The sequence below is a fragment of the Hemitrygon akajei genome, chromosome 15 (genome assembly GCF_048418815.1).
Source record: "Hemitrygon akajei chromosome 15, sHemAka1.3, whole genome shotgun sequence".
NCBI classification, from domain to species: Eukaryota; Metazoa; Chordata; class Chondrichthyes; order Myliobatiformes; family Dasyatidae; genus Hemitrygon; species Hemitrygon akajei.
Window position 1 is genome coordinate 63173413 of NC_133138.1, and position 25316 is coordinate 63198728.

General features: G+C 40.7%; 1 protein-coding gene and 1 long non-coding RNA gene across 5 annotated transcripts in view; one reads left to right on the forward strand and one right to left on the reverse strand.

Annotated features, from left to right (window-relative positions):
- The window catches only part of LOC140739410 (uncharacterized), a 972090-nt gene that overhangs the window by 711501 nt on the left and 235273 nt on the right, over positions 1-25316 (reverse strand). The gene's annotated exons all lie outside the window — the stretch shown is intronic.
- Positions 1-25316, forward strand: part of afap1l1a (actin filament associated protein 1-like 1a) — a 192331-nt gene that overhangs the window by 163940 nt on the left and 3075 nt on the right. For 3 of the 4 annotated variants that reach the window (XM_073067686.1, XM_073067685.1, XM_073067688.1), the window contains exons 15-19: positions 8543-8654; positions 11538-11702; positions 13968-14021; positions 16639-16829; positions 23869-23982. In XM_073067686.1, coding sequence (XP_072923787.1) covers positions 8543-8654; positions 11538-11702; positions 13968-14021; positions 16639-16829; positions 23869-23982 — 636 coding nt within the window. The remainder of the gene's footprint in view (positions 1-8542; positions 8655-11537; positions 11703-13967; positions 14022-16638; positions 16830-23868; positions 23983-25316) is intronic. The other variant, XM_073067687.1, reaches the window with a different exon arrangement.

A 25316-nucleotide genomic window follows, 5' to 3' on the forward strand; every position in this document is an offset into this window, starting at 1 on the left:
CGGAAGAGAGTCAGTACTGGCTATTTTTTTAAATCTAGTGTTATTATTTCACTTCTGTCTCTCTGCCATAGTCACGTCTATTGTTGTACTTAATGTACACTATTTTAAAAATAGTTTCTGCTTTGTATTTACTATAATCTCAGAGCATGCCACAGGATAGAATTGTATGCAAAAACTTCTGCTGAGTATGTATAAAACGTTTCAGGGCTTGTTGGCAAATTATTGAATCTTTCACGTGGATCTATGTATGTGCATAACATGCATTTGTTGAAACAGGCTGGCCACACAGCAGTTACATCTGTCACTGTGCAGGCATTAGTTGGGGTCATCGGAGTTGTAATAAATTGTTCAATATTTCCACTATTACTGCCAAGCCAAGCTTCCAAACAGTTCACCCAAGCTGAGCAGTTTTATAACAACAGATGCAGTTTGCTTTGAGGTCCAGCCATTATATCTAATTTGGACAAGTTTGTTTGCTGTTGTGCATTTGACCTGTGAACGTGTATAAATAAAATAGAAAGTGTGGACTGATGAAAGCTTATGAAAGAAAATGGGTAAGCTGTGTATCACTTTATTCATTTGCATGAGGGATTGTATCATCTGTGCCAAGGAAAGCCATTGTGCAGTGCCACTTTAGCACATGTTTTCATGAATGATGCATGAATGATTTACAGCCCTTTGTTTTTTTGCTTTGCTTGCTCTCATGGCTTGTAGATGCTTGCAGGGGGCACCCAGCTCGATCTTAATAACTGATTAGAACATGCTTGAGCTTGAAATATGAAGGCAGTTATCAGTGAGATGAAGAACTGTTGCTTAGTTACTCACCAGAAAAATTACCTGGTTGTATCTCATATAACCACTTACTTGAAGAATTTCCAAGTTTTAGCTTTAAGCACCTGCCTTCTTGATGTATATGTTTGTTTTCTCTTTTCAAAAGAAGATTTTAATCTTCAACTCAAATATACTTGCATCCACCCTGCATTCCATGTCTTGTTTTTCTGTTGCTGCCCTAAATTTTTCCCTCCATGTGAAGATTTTTCGACTTCTTATTCACAGTAACCCAGAATCTAACCTGCTGACGTGCATAATCTCAGCAGTTTTCATTTAAACTCTTTGTTTGCCACCCATCGACATCCACTATCTATTCTGTCCTGCCCTTTAAGGTACTGCAATTCTGTTCCTTCCAGAATGCCAAGAACATTGTGCCAACTCGACTCAAAGGAAGTCACAACATCAAGCGTGTCTGACCAGCATTGTGACACATTCACCTTCTTAACTTGTACCCAAAATAAAACAGTGCCCCAGGCTTTGTTGCAGTAGGGCACTTGTTTATGCTAAAGTTTGTAAAATCACAGATTGGTTATAAAATAATAACTAACTCATAGTGCATTGAGGTTCATCAGCTTTCCATAAGAGATTGTGATATCTGTGGGGTATTTACATTAAAAAGTAAAACAGTAGAGCTACATTAATGTAAAGCTGTCACCAGGATAAATAGCTGATTTATATATAAGCTCATTTCCAAATAGCTCATTTCTATGTAAGCATAGAAAGATTTGAAAAATTGTAATTGAGCCTAACGCAAGGTCCTGTTCTGGTTCAGAACAGGATGTTTAATTTTCCATTTAAATTTCCACATCAAAAGAGCATTGTTCCAGATGGCCGAACTATATAAGAAACAGGAAGTTACTGAATTAAGAATGGCTTTGATTAAATTGACACAGAATATTGGGGCTGCAGGTGTGACAGTTTTAATGTTTTTAGTGGAAGCTGCTAAAAATCTAAGTGATGCTGTTCCCATTAATGAATGTAGGGAGCCCGATTCTGTCAGTTGACTCCAATGGAGAAGGTAAACTTCATTATGGAGTAAGTTTTTCCCACGTATTGCCTTGATTTTGCACTGTATTATCTTCTATTACATTCAGACTAAAAGGTGTCCTTCTATGGAATATTTTACCATTGGCTGATTATACGCTCGGTTACTTGCAAAGTTGATTTTTTTTAAGTAATCCTTTTAAAGACTTTCTTTGTGGATGCAAGTGACACAACATTCAATTACAACCAGCCTTTAAATCTCTGGGATCAAAGCAATTGCATTGAACTCAGTATGTTTCAATAGGTACATTTAAAGTCAGAGAAATGTATACAATATACATACTGAAATTCTTTATGTATTATTCTATTTTATGAAGTTATTCTATCTCTACTTAAGTGAATATTGGTGTCATGTTAGAGAATCACTAATGAATGAATTTCCCAATAAAATATTTATGTAGAGATGCTGGAAATCCAAGCAACACACACAAAATGCTGGAGGAATTCAGCAGGCCAGGCAGCATCTACGGAAAAGAGTACAGTTGATGTTCCAGCCTGAGACCTTTCATCAAGACTGGAAAAGAAAGATGAGGAGTCAGAGTAAGGAAGTGGGGGCAGGGGAGGAAGAACCACAAGGTGAAAGGAGAAATCGGGAGGGGAGCGGGATGAAGTAAAGAGCTGGGAAGTTGATGGCCGAAAGAGATACAGGGCTGGAAAAGGGGGAGTCAGATAGGAGAGGACAGAAGGCCATGGAAGAAAGAAAAAAGGGAGGGGCACCAGAGGGAGGTGATCGGCAAGTAAGGAGATGAGGAGAGAGAGGGAAATGGGAATGTGGAATGGTGAAGGGGAGGGGAGGCATTACCAGAAGTTTGAGAAATTGATGTTCGTGTCATCAGGTTGGATGGTATGTCAAAATGGGAATGGGAAGTGGAATTAAAATAGGTGTCCACTGGGAGATACCTCCTTTTCTGGCAGACAGAGTGTAGGTGCTCAGCAAAGCTGTCTCACCGATATACAGGAGGCCACACCAGGAGCACTGGATACAGTAGATAACCCCAACAGACTCACAGGTGAAGTGTTGCCTCACCTGGAAGGACAGTTTGGGACTCTGAATGGTAGTGAAGGGGGAGATGTAGGGGCAGGTATAGGACTTGTTCTGCTTGCAAGGATAAGTGCCAGGAGGGAGATAAGGGGAGAGGGATGAACGGACAAGAGAGTTGCGTAGGGAGCGATCCCTGCAGAAACCAGAAAGTGAGGGGGAGGAAATTGGTGGTGGGATCCCGCTGGAGATGATGGAAGTTACAGAGAATTATGCGCTGGATACAGAGGCTGGTAGGGTGGTAGGTGAGGGCAAGTGGAGTGTCGGGAGGATGAGGTGAGGGCAGACATGCGCAAAATGGAAGAAATTTAGTTGAGGGCAGTGTTGATGTTGGAGGAAGGGAAGCCCTTTTCTTTGAAGAAGGAGGATGTCTTCTTAGTTCTAGAATGAAGTGCCTCTTCGCAAGACCAGATGCAGTGGAGATGGAGGAATTGAGAGAAGGGGGTTGCGTTTTTACAATAATAGGCCTCCAGACTACTAGATCCCCCTTATCGGTGGGTTTGATGGTGAGGTTAGGATTAGTTCGGAGAGAGTGGAGGGCAGTGTGTTCAGAAGGAGTGAGGTTGGGATTGGAGAGAGGAGTGGTGAAGCCAAGACAGTTGATGGTCCATCAGCAGTTAACAATGAAAAGATTCAGAGCAGGCAGAAGACCAGGGCAGGGTGTCCAGGAAGAAGAGGAGGGTTGAAGAAGGGAGAAGAGGTCATTGGTGTGGGGTGAAGAGTCCTTGCTGAATAAGTAAGCCAAGAAACGGAGGCAGCTGAAGAAGAGCAGAGCAGCATGGTGGGGGCGGAACTCACTGAAATGTAGGCGCAGGAGAAGAAAAGTTTGTGTACAATACAGTACAGTGAGCGAATTTTAATATTTTTGTGGTGATTTTGATTAAACCCAATTTTAACTATATGGGTTTTATATTATCAACATGTACTTTAAACAAGATTTCATCCTTTATCTGGTACTTTTTCTAACACATTAAAACTTTACCCCAGAAAAAGGACCTGTGGAGATATCGTTTATTTAAGTCATCCCTCTGGGAAGCCACAATAAAAGGTGTTATAATAAGGGACTAGAAAAATTAATGTTACAAGCAATGTCAATATGGTTTTATGAAAGGAAAAATATACACTTAACCAATGTTAGCATGGATCGAAGATGGGGTGACTAACAGGCAATAAGTAGGTCTTTATCCACTTAGCAAGATGTAATAATTGAGATCAGTACTGAGACCTCAATGTTTTCTATGCAATTTGGTTGAAGGCTCCAAAATATGAGTGCTAAATTTACAATTGAGACAATTTCTCATAACTGCTTTTTTTTAAAAAAGCTGCTCTCTAGTTCCTGCAGCAAAAAAGGACAAATAAGGTTTCCACTTACCTGAGCATCTCGATCAATGAATCAATATATAAAAATAAGGGTCGACTTTTTTAAGATGGAGATGAGACGAAGTATTTCCTTAGAGGGTCATGAGTGTCTAGGGCTCTTTCTCAAAGGACAATGGAAGTGTAATCTGTAAAATGATTAAGGCAGAGGTAGACAGATCCTTAATAAGCAAGAGAATGAAAGGTCATCATGGCTCAATGGAATGGGAGTTGAAGTAATATGATCTTATTAAATGGCCGGGCAGGCTCATGAAGTAGAATGGCTTGCTGTGACTCCTGTTTCATGTGCTCTTATATAGCAATTGAATTCACTTCAGTTTCTTTCTAACATCTCATTGCCATCCCAGGGATTCTTGGGCACGTGCTCTATTGGACTACTAAAAGTCAAACTGCGATTTTTACATAATGAGGTGGTTATCCATCATGTCTGATGATGACAGAATTTTTAAAGTGGAAAAGCCGTTCACTGGGGACGTTTGACTCTCTTGACCTCAGATGTCTGCTTTCAGTGGTACAAAAAAGTGTCACAAACTGAGGCCTTACTCATTTACTGTGGATGACCATGATACCTTCTGTGCCTCGTCGTGCCCTTCGCTCTCCACTGAGCATTGCAGAACCACCTTTCTGGCCAATGGACCTCACTGTAGATCTCATCCACCCAGCCCAGCTGACTTTGCATGCTAGGACATGCATGTATCTGTCTGACTGGGAAATGAAGCCGCCAGCTACCCTCACCTGGTTTAGCCCGCCTGTTAAAGCTGTGCGGGGTGTGGCCACTGTCACGTGCAAATAGCTGTTTGGAGCCACAGCTGAGATCTTAGTGTCCAGTGGAGACTAAAAGTGAGTGAGCTAGCCTGGAATGGACATGACAAGCCCTTTCACCAGAGGTGCTTATCTCTCCCTGGAGACCTCTTACACCCCTTTTACACTAATGTGACTTAAAATCCAAAGCCTCAATGAATGTAAAATTATAGCTTACAAAGCCTTTTAAGAAATACGAAGGCAAACCTCGGTCATCCCCACACCCTTATGGTAACTGCAATTTCCCTTTACTTCACATTAGTTTCCTGGTGAGTGAGAAAGTGGTCTGCTACTGAAAACTTTCACAGATGTTTCCTCCGGTAGCCACTGACAAACTCGATCTCAACTACATCTCAACACAATGGTAATTAAGAACTCACAGAACATTGTTTTCCATACTGCTGTGGCCAGTGTAAGCTCATGAAGGATAACGGAGGGAACACCTTGGCCAACTATTTTGTTTTAACACGCTCCTCTCAGAAGAAAGGACAAAGGAAAGCCGGGCATTTTTTTCTTTAGGTTCTAGATTTTCCTGTTCCACCTTTACGTTATATCATTCAACCTCATCATTGTTCCCTTTCTGAATTAACTGATCTGTTATACTGTGCATTCAAATGCTTTTCTGAAATTTGCAATGGGGTGCCAACGACATTTACATCAGGGTGTGAGCCAGCTTCAAAAATTGAAGTAGAATATTGTGGAACAGTGAGGTTAAAAAATTCATGCCCAGAGAGCAGATAATTTTTTTATATCTGCTCCCACATGCCAATTTCATTGGCTGGGGATGAGGTGGGTGATTAAAATTTAACTCAATGTTCTGAAGAGAAATGGTTATCATTTAAAAAATAGAAATTAAACAGTTGTTTTATTGACTGCACAAGAAATTACCACCCTTAGGATGATCTTGCGTTCTCAACCATTCAAAGTTCAAACCAAAGTTTTTATTGAAGTATGTATTTGTTACTTTGAGATTCATCTTCTTGCAGCTATTTACAAGAGAAAAAAGAAACAATAGAATTTTACAAAAAACGGGCAGACTGATAAACACTTACAGGCAAAAGTAGACTGCAAATAAAAATAATACTGAGAACATGAGTCATAAAGAGTCCTTGAAAGTGAATCTGTAGATTGTAGAATCGGTTCAGAGTAGTGCAGTTCAGGAGCCTGCTGATTATAGGATACTAACCGTTTTTGAACATGGTGATGTGGGACTGAAGGCTTCTGAGCTTGACGCAATGAATCTCAAGGTGTAGTATATAGTGATATATATGTACTTTGATAATAAATTTACTTGGAACTTTGATCTCCTAGTAGTAGTGAGCAGAGGGCATGGCCTGGATACTGAGGGTCTTTGATGATGGATGCTGCTTTCTTGTGGCAACAGTAAATATACTCAGAGAAGGCCTCAGTCTGTAATGGAACCATCTGTATCCACTACTTTCTGCAGCCTTTTCTCTTTCTGTCCACTCTTCGATTCTATTTCAGATATGCCATTGATAGTTCTCACTACTTATCTATTTCCACATTAAATTTACAGCAGTCTTTAAAACTTGTGTTTTTCAAACAAATTTTAAGCATGAGCATGGAAGGTATTGACAGGTGTGACATAAAAGCCAGACTATTTAACCTTTGCAGGCCTCCAGCTTCCTATGAGCCTCATATAATTTATGACTGCCACAAGCCCACCTCTGATCTGAGAAGCTTCTCCCATAAACTTTCACAGGAACAAATGCTTTTCCCACTTTTGTCTCCAGAGAGTACTTCCCAGACTGAGGGAAGGGTGGGGTGGGGGAGGGGCAATAATACAGTGGGAATTGAGCCTTTTGACAAAGAAAACAGCTGCCTCCAGTGCCTTTCCTCACCAGATCTGTTTCATAAACCTGCTTTGCCTTTGTTTTGCTTAATTGTGGTACACTAGCAAGGATGTGATTGCTGAACTCTCATGGGATCGATGGTTCTCTCCCCCACCATACATTTATTCAGTGAGTTCCTGAAACTGTAATGCTGAAAAGGCCCAGTAGGCACAGTAATACACAATAGATTCATAAATGCATAATACTTGGTCGACGAAAGTTTCTTGTCAATAGGGTGATAACCTATAAAGAGGAAACCTTGTTAAGCCTAACCCTCTGCACTTGCACACCATAGTGAGTTTCTTTTTTATCTGAATAGAACAAAACATCCTGTTTTTTGCATTCCTTTAGCTTTTGATTATTACTGGTGTGTGCAAACCTGTTTTAATAAGTATTCAAAACAGATGGAAAGTATTTTGGAAAAAATGTAATGTATAACAAATGGGTATTTACTTGGTTTCCCTACTCAGACAGTTCCCAAAAGAAATAACTAAAGACTCTTTATATTGCATCTTATTATATCTAACCAAAGCAACACTTTTGGAAGTGTGACAGCTATTGGAATTGAAAGAAATATGGCAGCCAATTGTGCATGGCAAGATCCCACAGGGTATCAGAACATATTGCACTTGCGTTTTCCTTCAGATATTTAGGTATTTAACTAAACCCCAATCTCTCATTTCTCCACGTGGTCTTGAAACTGATAAATAGCAATTGGATACTGTACCAACACCAGCTCCTGCTCTTTTTTCATCCCGGGTGCTACAGATGCTGATACAGTCATGAAAGTAGCCAGGTGGCAAATTGCCTTTCAAAATCAAAACCTTGCAGAAACGGAAAATCCGAAACAAAAAAAACAAATGCTGGAAATGCTCAACAGAGTGGGCAAAAACTGTGAGAAGAGAAAGAGCATTGATTGGTTGTGACATAGAGTCTTCTACATGAAGTGTTAACTGCTTTTCTTTCCAGACATGCTGCCTCACCTACTGTGAAAAACTTGTTTTGATTACATTAACATCAAGGTGAAAAGAGAAGAGTAGACCCTTCCCGCCCCCCCCGCCCCAAAAAATGGCTTCTTTCCCTCAGCTTTGCCTCTTCTTTCAGTAGATGTCTGAGACAACCAAAGTACAAAGGGCCCAGACCAGCATTAGGACCATGTAGCAAAAACAATTTATCTCCAATTATCTTTCTACATTTCTTATGACATAGTAGGAGGCCATCCAGCCTGTGCTGGCTCTCAAAATTTCTATCAGTTCTGTTCCCTCACTTATTTCCCTGTAGCCCATGTTCTTTTGCATATTCATCAATCCTTACCTAACCTATGCAATTGGCAATTCACAAGTCAATTTACCTACTAGCCAGTTTATCTTTAGGATGTGGGAGGAAATTGGAGCACCTGTGGTGAACACAGCGAGAAGCAGGAACTCCACTCAGATCTCAGCGGAGGTCGGGCTGCGCCAATCAAGCATTTTGGTGGCTTTCCGTTCTGGTACTTCGTGAATCTTGACGAGACCACCTATGCCTCAGTAGTTAACAAGTGTCAGCTCTGCAGCTTGAAGGGGATTGTTGCTTCACAATTGTGTCTTGTGTTATTCAGATTGAAGAACAGAAGCAGCCTTTCACCTCTCAAGTAACTCGTCAAGCTTTCACATCAAATGATGCCTCAACTAAAACAAATTCTCAAAACAAAGTTAAACGTCAGGGTTCAAGTAAGCACACAGTTTTGTTCTCATTTATTCCTTTGCAATCTTGTTAAACATTGGAAATGTATAAAAATAACTCTATACCAACTGACTGTACCTACCGTTTTAAATGTGCTGAGTTAATTCATTGGTTCATTACCTGAGTTGTTCTTAAAGAAAAGATTCCCCTGCCATTGATAGCTCCAGAATGTGAAGTAAATGGAAGTTTCAGCAGGATAAGTCTCTGTTATCAAAACTGACACTGTGGTGAACTAGATATACCTGTCTGACTGCTCCTGTGGCTCCTCCCAAGACCCTGCTGACTACCCCTGTGGCTCCTCCCACAGACCCCTGTATAAAGGCGACTGTGGCCTGCTGCTCTCCCTCATTTTCCCCAGGATGTAGTGTTGTCCTTCAGTCAATAAAAGCCGATAATCTCACTTCCTAAGTCTCGGCGTGAGTTATTGATGGTGCATCAGACACAAAGGAAGTTAAGACAATGTTAATTAAGTTTTTAATTTATTTTTTCTCTGCCAAAGATACATGTTCTGTTGTATGAGGGTATTAGCTACAGTGAAAGCAAAAGAAACTTCAGTTTGCTCTATCTTTTTTAATGGAGATTTAATATATAAATGGGTCTACGTTAGTGGAGTTGAAAATAATCAAGAAAATTAAATTCTTGTCAAGCAGAAACAGTACACCCTGTAGTAATATTGTAAACAGCAAAGGCAGTGATGGTTGTTTAAAATTCAAGAGGAGTGGAACTTGGCTTCCAACTAAAGGAACTTCCATATTTGCAGAGCTGCTGTGAAGCAGCCCTTTGCCAGCTGGGTGTGGCTAGATTTCAGGACAATGCCTTAAACCTGATAATATGCAGGAAGAGATAAGGCTGTTCTTGTGACTCTCTACTGATTATCATGACTATTCCTATGGGACCAGAAGATACCATTTATTACAAGAGAATAGTGTTAGTTAAAAATATTTTAGTTTACTGGGATGAAATTTGAAGTAGCTCAATATCATTTTGTGTCACTTCTATATTTATGTGTCTAATTAGTTAGCTAGACTTGAATTAATTTCCATTGGGTTGAATGCTTGGAGAATCGAGCCATAGAGGGATTAATTCATTCATTCTATTTCATTCTATTCTGCATGCACCAAGGCTTTGGAAAAGCTATGTTAATTGGTTCTTGTCTAGATCCTTATTTTTACTGCCAACTAGTGAGGATGCCTGAGGTAAACTCTGTGCAAATCTCCTGCTTTCTCTCTCCTCTAAAGGTAAATAGCATCTCTTGTATATGCCTTGGATGTATTGGAGGGTACTGTGGTGATCTAAACTCACATCTGAATCAACTGAGCTACTAGATACCCAAAGCAAGCCCTTGTAAAAATAAGAGAAAATGTTTCAATACAAGTAAAACCATTTGTAAAAACATGAAAGCTGGGTCTTTGCTTTTGTCACTCAAATGCAACTGTCACTGAGAAAACATTGGCATTTAGTACGGGACTGAAACATTTGAGCCCAGAGCTGTACACAGTCACGTTCATTTCCTGTGGCCACACAGCCATCATCACATGGTGACAAGGTGCTGAGATTAAAGACAGGCTCACACCAGGCTTGTGTTAACATCCGTATCTCGGTAGTCGCTAGTCATACAGCTGGTGAGCTTGCTTTCTATAGAGGGAAAAACCCACCACACTCAGAAATTCAAGGCTAACGAGAGAATGGAGGAATAAATCTCCTCAAAATCTCTGGGACTTGTATTCTGCTTTGCCAGTGAGAATATCAAAATGGACACAAAGGGCCAATGCCAGTGTACGGAAAGGAATTTCACTTTTATGAGCTGTTAATAACCATTTAACAGCAAAACTTGAGTAGATAAACGGCTCAATTAATGTTATATTTACAGCCCCTGTAAGCTGTGGTGTGTCATTTGAGATATTATAATTACTTCAGAAGGGAGCTGTTAATTTGTTGCTTTCCATAACAATTATAGTAGTAAAGGTTTTTTATTATGAAGCCAACTGGCGTTTCAGGTACAAAATAAGTAATATTTTAAGTTTGTTAATAAGCATCTTTGCTTTCCCAAAAAATCTAGCAATGCACATAAACGTTTGTCTCAAATAACACGAGATCCTAAATCATTTTAATTCCAACTAGTGAGTGAATGGCATTATTATTAATTTAGGAAGGAATATTTCATTTACATATAGTGGTTGCACAGTTTGCAACTTGACTTTGGGATAAATTAACTACATAAACCTGTAATACAGTACTGCATCGAAGTGAAAAATATCCTCCGAAAGGTATTTGAATCTCTAAGTAATACTAAAGGCAAAGCTATTATTTAGGTCATTTGTTTAATGTTTAAAGAAACAAATTGAGTTCACCTGATTAATATATAATGTCAGCATATGTTCAATGTATATGTCTTACCTATTACTTCCTACTTTGTTAATAGTTCATTGAACGTATTGAATTTGCTCATTCAATGTTTTGTTAGAATGCAAGATAGCTATCTTTGATATCTGACAAACTAAAATTGCAGATCTATCTGATTGTTCCCCTATTGTTAACTGCTATTAAATGAATGTATCTTTGTGGAGAATTGTCAATGTAGGATATTTTTTCACAGTTTTGAAGGAGATTTCTTTTCCTGTAATATTTTTCTAAGTTCTTCTCTTGCTGATGTGCATCCCCTCTCCCCTCACCTCCAGCTATCCAATATGGTAAGATGTCATTAAATTCACTAAACCAAATACAAATCATACTAGGGATCAGAGTCTAAGCAGAAGTACCGTCCTTGGCAAATCAGAATCGCAACGCACTTTGCGATCAAAATCCTTTAACTAAAACTTGTGGTCAGATGGTTCACCCACCTGTAGCCTTAATCCATTCTTCTTTCTCAGATGCAAATCAGTCTAAATATGGGAAGACTCGAGCTGAAGAGGATGCAAAGAGATGGTTGTCTGAACAGGAATCACTCGAGAGTCAGAAGGATTCAATTCGTAAAGAACTGATGCAGCTCCGAAAAGAGAAGAAGGAACTCCGCAGGGCTCTGAAAGAATGCTTAGGTACAACTTAAAATATACTTTCTCAAATGCTTGCTTATTCAGTGTTAGATAAGTACTGGTATCATTCACTTAGCAAATTATATTTTTTAGTATTACAACAGAGAAGATGGCCATTTGGCTCATTGAGTCTATGAACAAACCTATTTCCCCTGCTTGTATCTCAGTAGCCTATGCTCACTCACATGGCCACCAACTACACTTTGATCCTTTTCTCACATGTCATCGCTAGAGGTAATTCAGAGTAAGTAATTGACCAGCAACCAATAGTTTCTTTTTAAAGAGATGAAAGGAAATCAATACACCTGGAGGAAGCCCATACTGTCACAAGGGAAAATTGCTAACTCCACACAGAAGGGACCAAACCTGGATAGCTGGAGCTGTGAGATAGCAGTGCTACTGGCTGCATCATTGTAACAGCCTGGGTAGCTAACAGTGAAAGTAGTAAACATTATGCATAGGATTATTCTTTCTTTAAAAAAAATCTATATTCTTATTCTGCTGCAAAGAGCCAAAGATTTAGGTAGAAATAAGCTTCAGTCAAACTTAATTCTACAGGCTGGAGTTAAAACACGTAGACTAGTGTTTTAGGGTATATTCTGGAGTTATGGTATACAGCAATTATTAATTTCAATAGCAGCCTGTCTTCAGATCTGAATGTGGACTGTAGATTGAGTTTAAAATGCAGCCCAGAACAATAGTGTTCTTGAAGTAGCAAACTAGGATTGATTGCAAACCAAGAAACAGTCATTGACCTGAGATGTCTGCATACGCATGAATGCAGCTCAGAGACATCAGTGATTAACATTCATTTTGGCTGTCTGGAGTATTGGTGTGAAGATTTAGGAGTCTGAAAATTATATGTAATTCAATGGAAGCATTGTGACTATAGAATTGTCCTGCCATTATCATTGACCTTTAGCATATTAAAATGTCAGGTAATATTGCATCAGGGAGCCTCCTCTTCCTAAAGTGTCTCCAGTATGATGTCTGCTTGTTTTGCTGAATAAAGACTTCTATATCCTCCAGCTTCAGTGTCTCTGTGGTGACTTTGTACACAGTCACAACATAGTGTATCATATTTATTTAATGCATATCGTAGAAGACAATTATTTTTCAAAACGTGGAGATGAGGAGTAGGTTTGTATACAATTAGTTTCTGTAGTTTTAGCTTTGTTCCAGGAAGGAAGCGGCCTGATACAACAGGAAAGTAAAAAATATGATAAGCTCTCCAATAACTTGTTAAGAAATTGCCCTGTTGAGAAGGAGATGGAGGATGGGAGAGAGATAAGGAGTCATGTTCAACCTCTGACTTGTTTTAAGTTAACTGATCTGGGATAACCCATCTCCTACACCACCACAATCAATGTCAGTGTCCCTGGATTAGTAAATAGAAATATTGTCACTGCAAATACCAATGGAAACACAATCACTGAGATTTTAATTTTGGAGATTTTAGAAATTTAAAAATCTGTACCTCTTTAGACACTGAACTCACACACTCTAATTGCAAGATTTGTCATATTCTTTGATCAAGGAGTTCACTTTCCTATTCGGATCCCCAATGTTATCAGCTCACTCTTTTTTGCAATGTAGTGCGCAAAGGATTAAAAAAAGGTGTAATGTTTGGACAAACTGCTTTTTCCTAAAGCTTCTATTGCCACCTAGTGGCAGAAAGCTAGATCACGAAAAGGTGAACAGGCTTCCCAAGACCTTTTTGCAAGACAGAAGTTAGCTGAAAGAATATGTAAAATTATGAACGCGTTGACAAGCCAATTACAGAGAGAATTTTTTTCACATACAGGGAAAAAGCATAACTAGAAGCCGTCAGTACAAGAGTTACCAAGAAGTACAATGGGAAATTCAGAGGAAATTTCTTTACTGAAGAAGGGTGGGGTAGTGGGGTGAGAATGTGGAACTCAATACCCCAGGTAGTGGTTAGTTCATTTAAGCAGAGGACAGGCAGGCACACAAGAAAGAAAAGGATAGATTCAGATGAGGAACAATGTGAGAACTCAAATGAAACATATGCTGGTGTTGGCAGGCTGGGGTGAATGGTTGTAAATTCAATGTAATAGAAGATCTTGGTGTTAATGTTTGTGTTGTTATTCAACCCAAGTGATAGTTACTGTAAGCTCAGGATCGTCCTTGTAGGCTGGATGGAAGTTACTTTACATTGCTTTCCTATTCCAGTACAGTCCCATGCAATGCTGCTTGATCCCCGTGCCAATTTCTTTTAAGCACATAATAGTCTTTTGTGTATTTCAGCTAATGAAGATGTAGCAGTATCATCATGTACATCACTGGAAAAAACAAAGAAAGGTATGCAAAAGAAACTAGAATCATACGTTGACAGAGTTGTACAGCTTAGAACCAGACCCTTCAGCCCACTGCATCTGTGCCTATTTGTACTTACCGCCTGCGTTCCACATTCCTCTGTCCCTTGCTCGTTTGAGTACCTACCCTGGTGCCTTTTAACTGTTGTCACTACCCCTGCCTGTCCCTGCTCATTCCAGGTACAACTATGCTTTCTGTGAAATAATTTACCCCTCAGTTCCCCTTTAAGTCTCCTCCTTCTCACATTGAACCTATGTCCTCTAGCTTTAGACATACCTACCATGGGGAATAGATACTGACTACCTACCCTATCTAAACCTGTTACATCTCTATAACGACCCCTCTTAGCCTTCCTTGCTTAACAAAACAAAATGTACCAATCTTCTAAAGCATAAGTTTGCATACTCAGTGAAATTTTCAACAAAATCAAGGTATAAGACATCCAATAGAGTTAATATATAGTAGAGAAAGGCTGAGAACCCCCAGGGTTCCTCTCCATTGTAGCACCAGTATACAGTGTCACAAAATGAAGCGACAAGTGAATTTCAATCCATTTCACCGAGCTCTTCCCCACAATCGTTATGAAGAAGCTTCCATTGTATATTCTGTTTGAAATTGGAAATAGCCATACTAATGTTGCAAATTTCCTGGCAATCTGAAAAGTGTCCTTGGCAGAAGTTAGGATCATGCCATCTGCTAGCCCTTTCATTGCTAGTTGTGAACAGAAATCTATTAACTCTTTTAAAAAGCTGGAGGGAATGCAAGCCAAAGAAGTGTGGTCATGGGCAAGACATTCATTTTAGCAATAAGAGATACAATACTGTGCAAATTGTTTGCTGGTAAATCAGGGTAGCATAATATGTTACCTGAATATGTTACATTAGGTATCATATGGAGTGATGGCAAGAACAAAATCTTGCCCATGTAACCTGGCATTAAATTGCAGGTAAGTAAAATGTATACTGTTATCTGTGGGGGAAAATTTGAACATCTGGTGTGTATTTACAAGTATGTATTGATGGTAACAAAATCATAGACAGATTTACTAATAACTAGCCAACAATTTTATAGGTACAGGTGTCCCCCGCTTTACGCCACTTCACTTTTACAAAAGACCTACATTAGTAACCTGTTTTCCACATTACAAAGAGGATTTTCGCTTTTACGAAAAATTTTCCCATATAAATTAATGGTTCTTCGCTTTACGCCATTTCAGCTTAAGCAAGTTTTCATACCTTTTTAAAGGGGAGGGGGACACCTGTATTGAGATAACTCTCAATTGTCTTCCTGGTTGCAATGACATAACTTCTGAAACAGAGAGATGTTGAGGCAAGATGGTGATGTACAGTGTCTGGTGACATTATCACATGATCTCAAAAGGAAAGAATACCAGCAGGAAGATTTTTTTTAAAAAGCAAGGCATTAACTTTGGACTGAAAATATTGAGGCCCAGGCACACCCATTTTCAATTGTTGCAACCAAGTCTAATGTTAATGTTTTGTGTCAAATGCAATCAGCCCAATTTAGAGCATTTCAGCTTTTGTAGAACATTTATGAAGCATAACTGGGTACCGTGTGCACTTGGCACATGCACAGTAGTTCAATCATGATTGAAGTTTTGAGATAGTTGGTACCATTCTCTGGATATTTTTATCTTCCAAAAATACCTTCTTCTTCAGCCCATTACTTCTTCCACCTATCACCTTCTAGCATTCCCCATTGTCCTTCCCCCCAACTTAGACTCAGTTTTTATTTCCTGCCAGATTGTACTCCTCCCTTCCCTCTACGTTTTCTTCCTGGTTTCCGTCCCTTCCATTTCAGTCCTAGTGAAGCTTCTGGCCCAAAACGATGACTGATCCTTTCCCTCCATACTCTCTGACTTACTGAGTTCCTCCAGCATTTTGTGTGTGTGACACTACAAGCACCTTACTCGAAGGACTAAAAATTTGCACTGCAAGGACCCAAACCTAGCTGGGCTGCTATCAAGGCTTCTAGCAGCAACGAGACCAACAGAACAGTGTTTTTAATTTTCTTGTACCCTAGGATTTTAAAGGCCCAAACCATGTCATACATAGCCCACATATCCACCTCCAATAATCAATGTATATGTGGTGAAACTTGCCTCATACATTTTTCTAATAATGAGCCATTCAGCTGGGAAGTAATTCCAATAGTCCTAGTTCCCTCTCCTTACTTCTCAGCACCCTTACAGCTTATTCTTTCTCACACATAAACAGTGCAAATACCTCGCCAACCACTGCCTCTCTACTCACCCAGCCGCAGAACAAGCCCCAGGACATTAAGCACCAATTCTTCAGAGTTCCCATTTGAGAGGAGATTGCAAAGGCAAGAATTTGGTCCTACGCACAATGTGCATCCATATCAAAGTTTACCAGTACTAACACAGGCAATCTTTTGAATCCTGAGCACTTCAGAAATCACTTAGTATCAAACTGATACATATCCACCCTATAGCATTGCCTCAGTGTGTATTTTCAGGTGCTGTTGGATTTCTGGGTCCAAGTGTTTGGAAATCCTTTATTAAAAAATGTTAAACATCAACTAGAAAATACATGTGTTAATGTATGTAATCTTTCCATAGGTAAAAAATCTCAAACTGTCCTGGAGGAGAAAATACGAATACTGGAAGAAAAATGCAAACTGAAAGAGACTGAGCGAGTGAACTTGGAGCTCCACTTAACACAAGTAAAGGAGAATCTGAAGAAAACAATTGCAAGGGGAGCAGAAATTCATTTATCTGTTGACTCCAAAGCTGAGCCAAGTGCTCCACAGGTACCTGAGAAACAATTACATTTCTTACAAATACATATAAAGAGATAAGTTCTGAAAATTACCACAGCCAAATTTAATGTTTTCTGAGTATAACATATTCAGTTTGGTTTAGAGTGTTCCCTTTTCGATCACAAGGTTGTAAAGTTAGGACCCAGTCCAAAGTCCAAGCCACACTTGGGTTCAAACACCATTGCAGTGTTGCATTTTTGGAAATGGGTATTTCAGAGGATCAGTTTGTCTAATATCCCAGATGCCTCTTCAGATGGGCATCTAAATTTCCTTTACACTATTGATAACACAGTAGGAATTCTTGGTTTAAGTGAAGATTGTGTGTTCAGTTACTCTAGTAGTGTGTAGTATCGTGAATTTGATTAACCATTTTGAAGTACAAAGAGCAGCTAAACCCTGTGCATCTTGTTTATTTCACTGCTCCAATTATCTTCTACATGAGCACACATCATATTTTTTATTGTGCATCAACATAAACTATAATAGTCTTCTGGGCAATGGCTTTCACTCAGCAGCTGAAGCAGATGATTCAGGCAACCATTCATTCCTTTGGTATGTAAACAAATCGTTCCTCCAAATTGTTTGTATAACCACTGTCAAACTTTTCTTTGTAATTCGTCATATGAAGTGTTTTGAGGCATTTACAGGAAATGTAATCAGAATCAGGTTTATTATCAATGACATACTGTATGTCATGAAATCTGTTGTTTTGTGGCAGAACAATGCAATACATTAAAAATTACTCTAAGTTAAAACATACTATAATTTATTATTTAAAGCAAGTCCTTTTCTGTGCAAGACGTACAAAAAAGTTGGATGAACTCAGCAGGTTGGGCAGCATCCGTTGAAATGAGCAGTCAACGTCTCGACCAGACCCTTTGTCAGGACTGAAGAAGGAGGGGGCAGGGGCCCTATAAAGAAGGTGGGGGAAGGGTGGAAGGTGCCAAGTGAAAAACCAATCAGAGGAAAGATTAAGGGGTGGGGTAGGGGAAGCAGGGAGGGGATAGGCTGGAGAGGTGAAGAAGGAATCTAAGGGGAAAGCTCTATGGGTAGTAGAAGAAGGCAAAGTCATGAGAGGTGATAGACAACTAGAAGAGGAGACAGAGTGAAGGTGGGATGGGGGAAGGGAGAGGGAGGGAATTACCAGAAGTTGGAGAATTCGATGTTCATGCCAAGGGGCTGGAGACTACCCAGATGGTATATGAGGTGTTGTTCCTCCAACCAAAGTTTGGCCTCATCATGGCAGTAGAGGAGGCCATGTATGGACATATCCGAATGGGAATGTGAAGGAGAGTTGAAGTGAGTGGCAACCGGGAGATCCTGTCTGTTGTGGCGGACAGAGCGTAGGTGCTTGACGAAGCGGTCCCCCAATCTGCGCCGGGTCTCGCCGATGTAGAGGAGGCCGCACCGGGAGCACCGGATGCAATAGATGACCCCAACAGACTCACAAGTGAAGTGTTGCCTCACCTGGAAGGACTGTTTGGGGCCCTGAATGGTGGTAAGGGGGGAGGTGTAGGGACAGGTGTAGCACTTACGCTTGCAGGGATAAGTACCAGGTGGGAGATCTGTGGGGAGGGACATGTGGACCAGGCAGTCACGGAGGGAACGATCCTGCGAAAAGCAGAGAAGGGTAGAGAGGGAAAGATGTCCTTAGAGGTGGGGTCCTGTTGAAGGTGGCGGAAGTTGAGGAGGATAATAAGCTGGATCCGGAGGCTGGTGGGGTGGTAGGTGAGGGCAAGGGGAACACGGTCCCTGTTGTGATGACGGGAGGATGGGGTGAGGGCTGAAGTGCGGGAAATGGAGGAGATGCGGGTGAGGGCATCATTGATGACGGCAGAAGGGAAACCACGATTCTTAAAAAAAGAGGACAGTTGGGATGTTCTGGGCCACCTTCCGCCACTTTCAACAGGACCCCACCACTAAGGACATCTTTCCCTCTCTACCCCTCTCTGCTTTTCGCAGGGATCGTTCCCTCTGCGACTGCCTGGTCCACACATCCCTCCCCACAGATCTCCCACCTGGTACTTATCCCTGCCAGCGTAAGTGCTACACCTGTCCCTACACCTCCTCTCTTGCCATCATTCAGGGCCCCAAACAGTCCTTCCAGGTGAGGCAACACTTCACTTGTGAGTCTGTTGGGGTCATCTATTGCATCCGGTGCTCCCGGTGCGGTCTCTTCTACATCGGCAAGACCCGACGTAGATTGGGGGACTGCTTCGTCAAGCACCTACGCTCCGTCCGCCACAACAGACAGGATCTTCCGGTTGACACTCACTTCAACTCTCCTCCATATTCCCATTCGAATATGTCCATACATGGCCTCCTCTACTGCCATGATGAGGCCAAACTTTGGTTGGAGGAACAACACCTCATATACCATCCGGGCAGTCTCCAGCCCCTTGGTATGAACATCGAATTCTCCAACTTCTGGTAATTCCCTCCCTCTCCCTTCTCCCATCCCACCTTCACTCTGTCTCCTCTTCTAGTTGTCTATCACCTCTCATGACTCTGCCTTCTTCTACTACCCATAGAGCTTTCCCCTTAGATTCCTTCTTCACCTCTCCAGCCTATCCCCTCCCTGCATCCCCTCCCCCACCCCTTGATCTTTCCTCTGATTGGTTTTTCACCCTCCCCCCACCTTCTTTATAGGGCCCCTGCCCCCTCCCTCTTCAGTCCTGACGAAGGGTCTCGACCCGAAACGTTGACTGCTCATTTCAACGGATGCTGCCCGACCTGCTGAGTTCATCCAGCTTTTTTGTACGTCTTGATTTGACCACAGCATCTGCAGTGTACTTTGTGTTCCTTTTCTGTGCAACTGGAAGCTTCCAGGAACATTAGAACTGAAGTTTTATTTTTGCTTAAAGAGATAGGCTTGATATACTAGCATTGAATCCAGCCAAATGATATGATGTCCGTTCGTTACAAATCCGTGCCTGACACCATTCCCTTAGATCAAATCTATATCCATTTCATTCCTGAATATATAAGCAAAGCTCTCTAGGCTAAAGAATTCCATTGATTCACAACCTTCTTCCGAAGAGTTTTCTCGGACTTTGGACGTGTAGTTTTAATGGGTTTGTGTAGTACTAAAGGGGTACTATAAATGATCCTCTGATACTTTATGGATATCTGGGAATTCAGGTAGTGCTTTTTTTTGCTAAAGTTCCTTTCAAATGAATGCTCTGGTTTCTCGCCATTGAGCTACAATCATTTGGCAATAAAGGACAACAGACCGGATCTATATTCTACACCCATTCTTCAGTCCTTTCCCATGTCCCATTTTTACAAAGGTTGTGCAATCTCTATACACTTTCATTCCTCATAAGGATGTTCTGAGGGCTCTCCACTTCTTCCCTGAATGGAGGCCAATTAAAACACCATCCATTAACACCCTTCTCCAGAGACATTTCGATAAGGGTTGCAAGGCGTTTAGGACTAACTTCGTCAACATTATGATCAGCACGGATGAGTTGAGCCAAGGACCAAATATTATTCGATGGCTATCCCTCAAAGGAGATTGTATTGATCAGAAACATTCCACAAATTCCAGGAAAAGACACTTGTATCTGAGCCCACTTGAGCTTCCATAATACCACCTTTTTAAAGTGGAATGTACATAAATTTCTCTTGTACTTTATCTTTACTAGATTGATAACTTATTTTAAGCCCTTGAATACTCGAAGAGTCCCCCTCTTATTAAATTGTTTTTATTTGATACCTTGTACATTTTCTACTGTAAAGGCAAAAGCAAGTCTTTGCTAAATGTGTCCAGCGTTTCCTTATTCCATTAAAATCGTATTGCACAGAAGCAGGCTCTGTGGCCAATCATTTGCTGCAGTCTTACACTAATCTCATATTTTCCAGTAACCCTCTCCAGATTCTACCACCTACCCACACATTTGGGGTAATTAACTTACAAACTTGCATATCTTTGGGAAGTGGGAGGAGCCTAGAAAACCCTGGGGAAATGCACATGATCACAGGAAGAACGTACGAATTCTACATATACTGTACAGTACAGGATTGAGCTCAAGTTACTGGCACAATTAAAGTACCAGAGACCTTTACCCAGGACAGAAATGGCTACTAAAGGGGGCATGTTTGGAGGAAAGGCATGTCAGAGGTAGATCTTGTACACAGAGAGTGGTAAGGGCATAGAATGCTCTGCTAAGAGTGATGGTAGAGGCAGATACATTGGGGACATTTAAGAGATGCTTAGATAGCCTTCCATTTTCCTTTCATTCATGTGCCATGTAGGAGAGAAGAGTTAGACTGACCTTGGAGTACAGTGCTGTGCAAAAGTCATTTATGGTGCCTAAGGCTTTTACACAGTACTGTATTTGTAAACGCGCAGCGGAGAGTGAGTTTGTAAATCTGGCGGGAGCAAAAGATGTTGGGAATGGTGAGGGTGGAGCGCCGTGGGAGGGGGTATGGGACAGCTGGCAGAGAAGGAGTGCCAGGACAGTGGGGTTGGCATGATTGCAGATGCACCCTACCTTGAGACACCAGGCAAGGGGGGTCATTTGATTCCAAGCAATTGGTCCTGACAGAATGTCTCTCTGGTGTGCCTTGCTCCCTTCCCTCTCCCTTCCCCTTTTCTCAACCATGACTCCCTCTCCTTGACCCTTCCCTATCTCAGTCCACAATAGAGACTCATATCAGACTCAGGTTTATCATCACCCACATACGTCATGAAATTTGTTTTTGTTTTGTGGCAGCAGTACAGTGCAGTACATAGAACTTCTACAGTATTATGCAAAGGTCATAGGCAGCCTAGCTACATATACGTGCCTGAGACTTTTGCACAGTACTGTATCTCAAAAAGTTACTGAATAATCTATATTCTATTCTAGGAAACACAAAAAGCTATATCTATGACAGATATTCTCCAATAGCATGATTGCTAAAATACGTTCTACAAAATGAGCCCCTGGACAGATTTGGGTCCAACACTTGACATCTATTGCACTCATGTGCACGATCTTAACTGGAGCCAAGATGAGACATTGAAGTTAGTTAGACTAAAGCAGAAAAGAAGTCCAGTCAGTGATTTGGATTGGCCTTGTCTGAATTTCACATGAGCTCTATTTCTCATTTAGCCGCAATGTCACAAAGTTTTTATTTTAAGATCACGGACGCATTACCTTGCTTCACACCTGGCCTCAATGTCACTAGAAGTTTTTATTTTAAGATCAGGGACACGTTACCTTGTTTCACACCTGGCCTCATATGAAGGCCATGAGAACTCTCAACAATATACAGAAATGAAAGTCAGCACTTTCAGGTGAAAACAAGAAAAAAATTACAAAACTTTATTCTACAAACACCTGGTACTGTCAAGTCACAGAGTGAGAATTATACGGCATAGGAACAGGCCCTTCGGCCCACCATCTTCATGCCATCTAAACAAATTCCATTTACCAGCCTTCTACACCTTAGTAATTCTGGAGCCCCGCTAGGTACTAAAATGCTGTGAGAGTACTTGTTTCCATACACATTCAAGCAGTGAGTTCAAGAATCCAAGCACAATTATGGTGACAAAAACCTTCTTCACATCCTCCTAAAGTTCTTGCCATTTACCCTAATCTTCTTTTTCTTACTATCTATCCTGTCTTTACCCCTCATCATTTTGCATACCTTAAATCAGGTTGTGTTTCCATACCCCATCCCCAGAAAGGACAAACGCAGACTCCATAATCTCTCATAATGAAACACTACATCCCAGCCAACATCCTGGCGAATTTCCCCTGCACTCTCTACATTGCCATCAAGTCCTCCTTTTGGTGTGGAAACCAAAACTGTACAGAGTATTTCAGTGGTGGTCCTTCTAAATCTCCCTCTCCCTGGTAGACAATGATGGAAAAACATTTGCAATGAGATATTTTTTCAGTGTACTAAACACACCTCGAGTTTTGAGTCAAATCAAATAAGTATTTAATTCATTCCTGCAAAAAAGCAGGGTAGAAATTTACTGGTCATCTCCGATAGTTGTGTTTTACATTTTTATCATTTATTGCAATGAACAAACTAATGTTGAATGAATGGCCCCAAGTTCTGACATTCCTTCACTAAAGTCCTCTATTCCTTTTTTTCTTGAACAATCTTCCCCAAATCTCCATTGTCAAATTCTGTTACTCCAGTGAAGTGATGCAACATTTTAGCCACATTGAGTGTTACAGTATTCCCTCTCTCACCTTATCTCCTTACCTGCCCATCACCTCCCACTGGGGCTCCTCCCCCTTTTCTTTCTTCTAAGGCATATATGTCAAACTCAAGGCCCGCGGTGGAATTATCTTTGGCCCGCGAGATAATATCTAATTACTATTAAAGCTGGCCCCAGTAATCGAAGCGCCTATGGCGTATGATATGGCTAATGCTGAGTTTATTCAGGTACCAGGTTTTCAGGGTTTTTAGTGTTTATTCGGCAGTCTTGCTCGGCAGTCTTCTTCATAAGAAACGGAATTTGTAAAGTGAAACACTTTGTAGTTATAGCAGAGACTGAGACACATGAGAGCAGGCTGAAAAAACGGAGGCAACGAAAGCTGCGTTCACACGCGTCCGACTGATCCGGCCCGCATGAAGCTGCATTTTGCTCAATCCAGTCCGTGACCTAAAATGAGTTTGACACCCCTGTTCTAAGGCCTTCTGTCCTCTTCTACCAGATTCCATCTTCTCCAGCATTGTATCTCTTTCACCAATCAACTTCCCAGCTCTTTACTTCATTCCTCCCCCTCCTAGTTACACCTATCACTTTGTATTTCTTCTGCCTCTTCCCCCACATTCTTACTCTGACTCGTCATCTCTTTTTCTAATGAAGGGTCTCGGCCCAAAACATCAACTGTACTCTTTTCCATAGATGCTGCCTGGCCTACTGCGTTCCTCCATCAATTTGTGTGTGTTGCATGGATTTCCAGCATCTGCAGATTTTCTCTTGTTTGTGACAGTAGAGAACATAGGTTATAGAGCTCTGCTTTGAGATTGTGATGATGAGTTGTTCACTTAACAAAATAATGTCCTGTATTTTTCATAGACTGAGAACAGTTACACAAAGCATCATTTCGTTCCAGTAAACTGTGCTTCAGAAAAGAGGAGAACTCCCGGCACAATACCCTCCAGTAAAGTGTGTGTTTTACAGAAAGCGAAGGTATCAACTTTGCTTGATCCTAATTGATAGTGAATTGACACTTGAAGTACGTTAATGTGATTCCTTGTTTTCTACCCAAGTTTTGAGTTAATTTGTTGCTTTACCATTGCTTGAAGTTTAATGGAAAGAGCCATATATAAAGTACATCATCATGTGAAAGTGAGTTCTGCTTCATAAATGTAACATGAATTTAATTCTGTTATACATTTTTCTGTCAACACTGCTCCAGTGTTGATGTTCAAGGTGAATACGCTTCCTTCATTCCCAGGAGTTGATATTAATGCTCATCTGAGAGTTAAACTTCTGGCTGTGAATAATCAAAGTCTTGTAAAGATTTCCATTCCCCACAGAAAACAGAAATAATGAACTTCATTACACTCCCCTAACTTTTTTGAGCGTTGTTATCTATGTTCCCTCTAAGCTGTGCGCGCACAGACGTTTTTCAACCAGCACACAAAGGAAATTAATGTGCGCACAAAAGGTTTACTACCTAAAATAATGCAGTAATTAATAATTATACTTATTGAAAATAATCTTTTAGCTAAATGTTTGTTAACTAGTTAGTCAGTTTTTCAAATACCACAATGCACGTCACTAATTTACGTCACCTCACCTTTCCTATTCTGGTTTGTACAGCTGCATCACGGCGGCAGCCATCTTTGGCAGACAGTATTCATATCGTAAGCTTCACATTTGGCGATGAACAAGTAATGCCTTATGTCTAAACCATATAACAATTACAGCATGGAAACGGGCCATCTCGGCCCTTCTAGTCCGTGCCGAACGCTTACTCTCACCTAGTCCCACCAACCTGCACTCAGCCCATAACCCTCCATTCCCTTCCTGTCCATATACCTATCCATTTTTTTTTAAATGACAATATTGAACCTGCCTCTACCACTTCTACTAGAAGCTCGTTCCACAAAATATCATGATTGTCTAGCTGAAAATACTGTAATCGTTAGACAGTTTAATGATTTCAGATTTTCCATGCAAGAAAAAATTAAATCCAAACTGATTTCAAACTCTGCTCAAATGGTGGCATTTGTACTTCAAACTGAACAGTTTTGTGACCTTGCACAGTTGATGGACATTGGGAGAACCTTTCTTGCATCTAGTGCAGACTGTGAGTGAAGTTTTAGCCTAATGAATCAACTCAAAAACAAGCTGAGAAACCGTTTAGGTGAATGTCATTTGGATATGTTAATAAGAATCAAAAGCTATCAATTGGATAGAGTCTAGATAGAGTTTACAAAGAATGGGTAAATGCCAAAGACAGGAGAGAGAAAAAATAATTGAGTGACTTAAATATGTATGTTATTTTGTTGTTATTC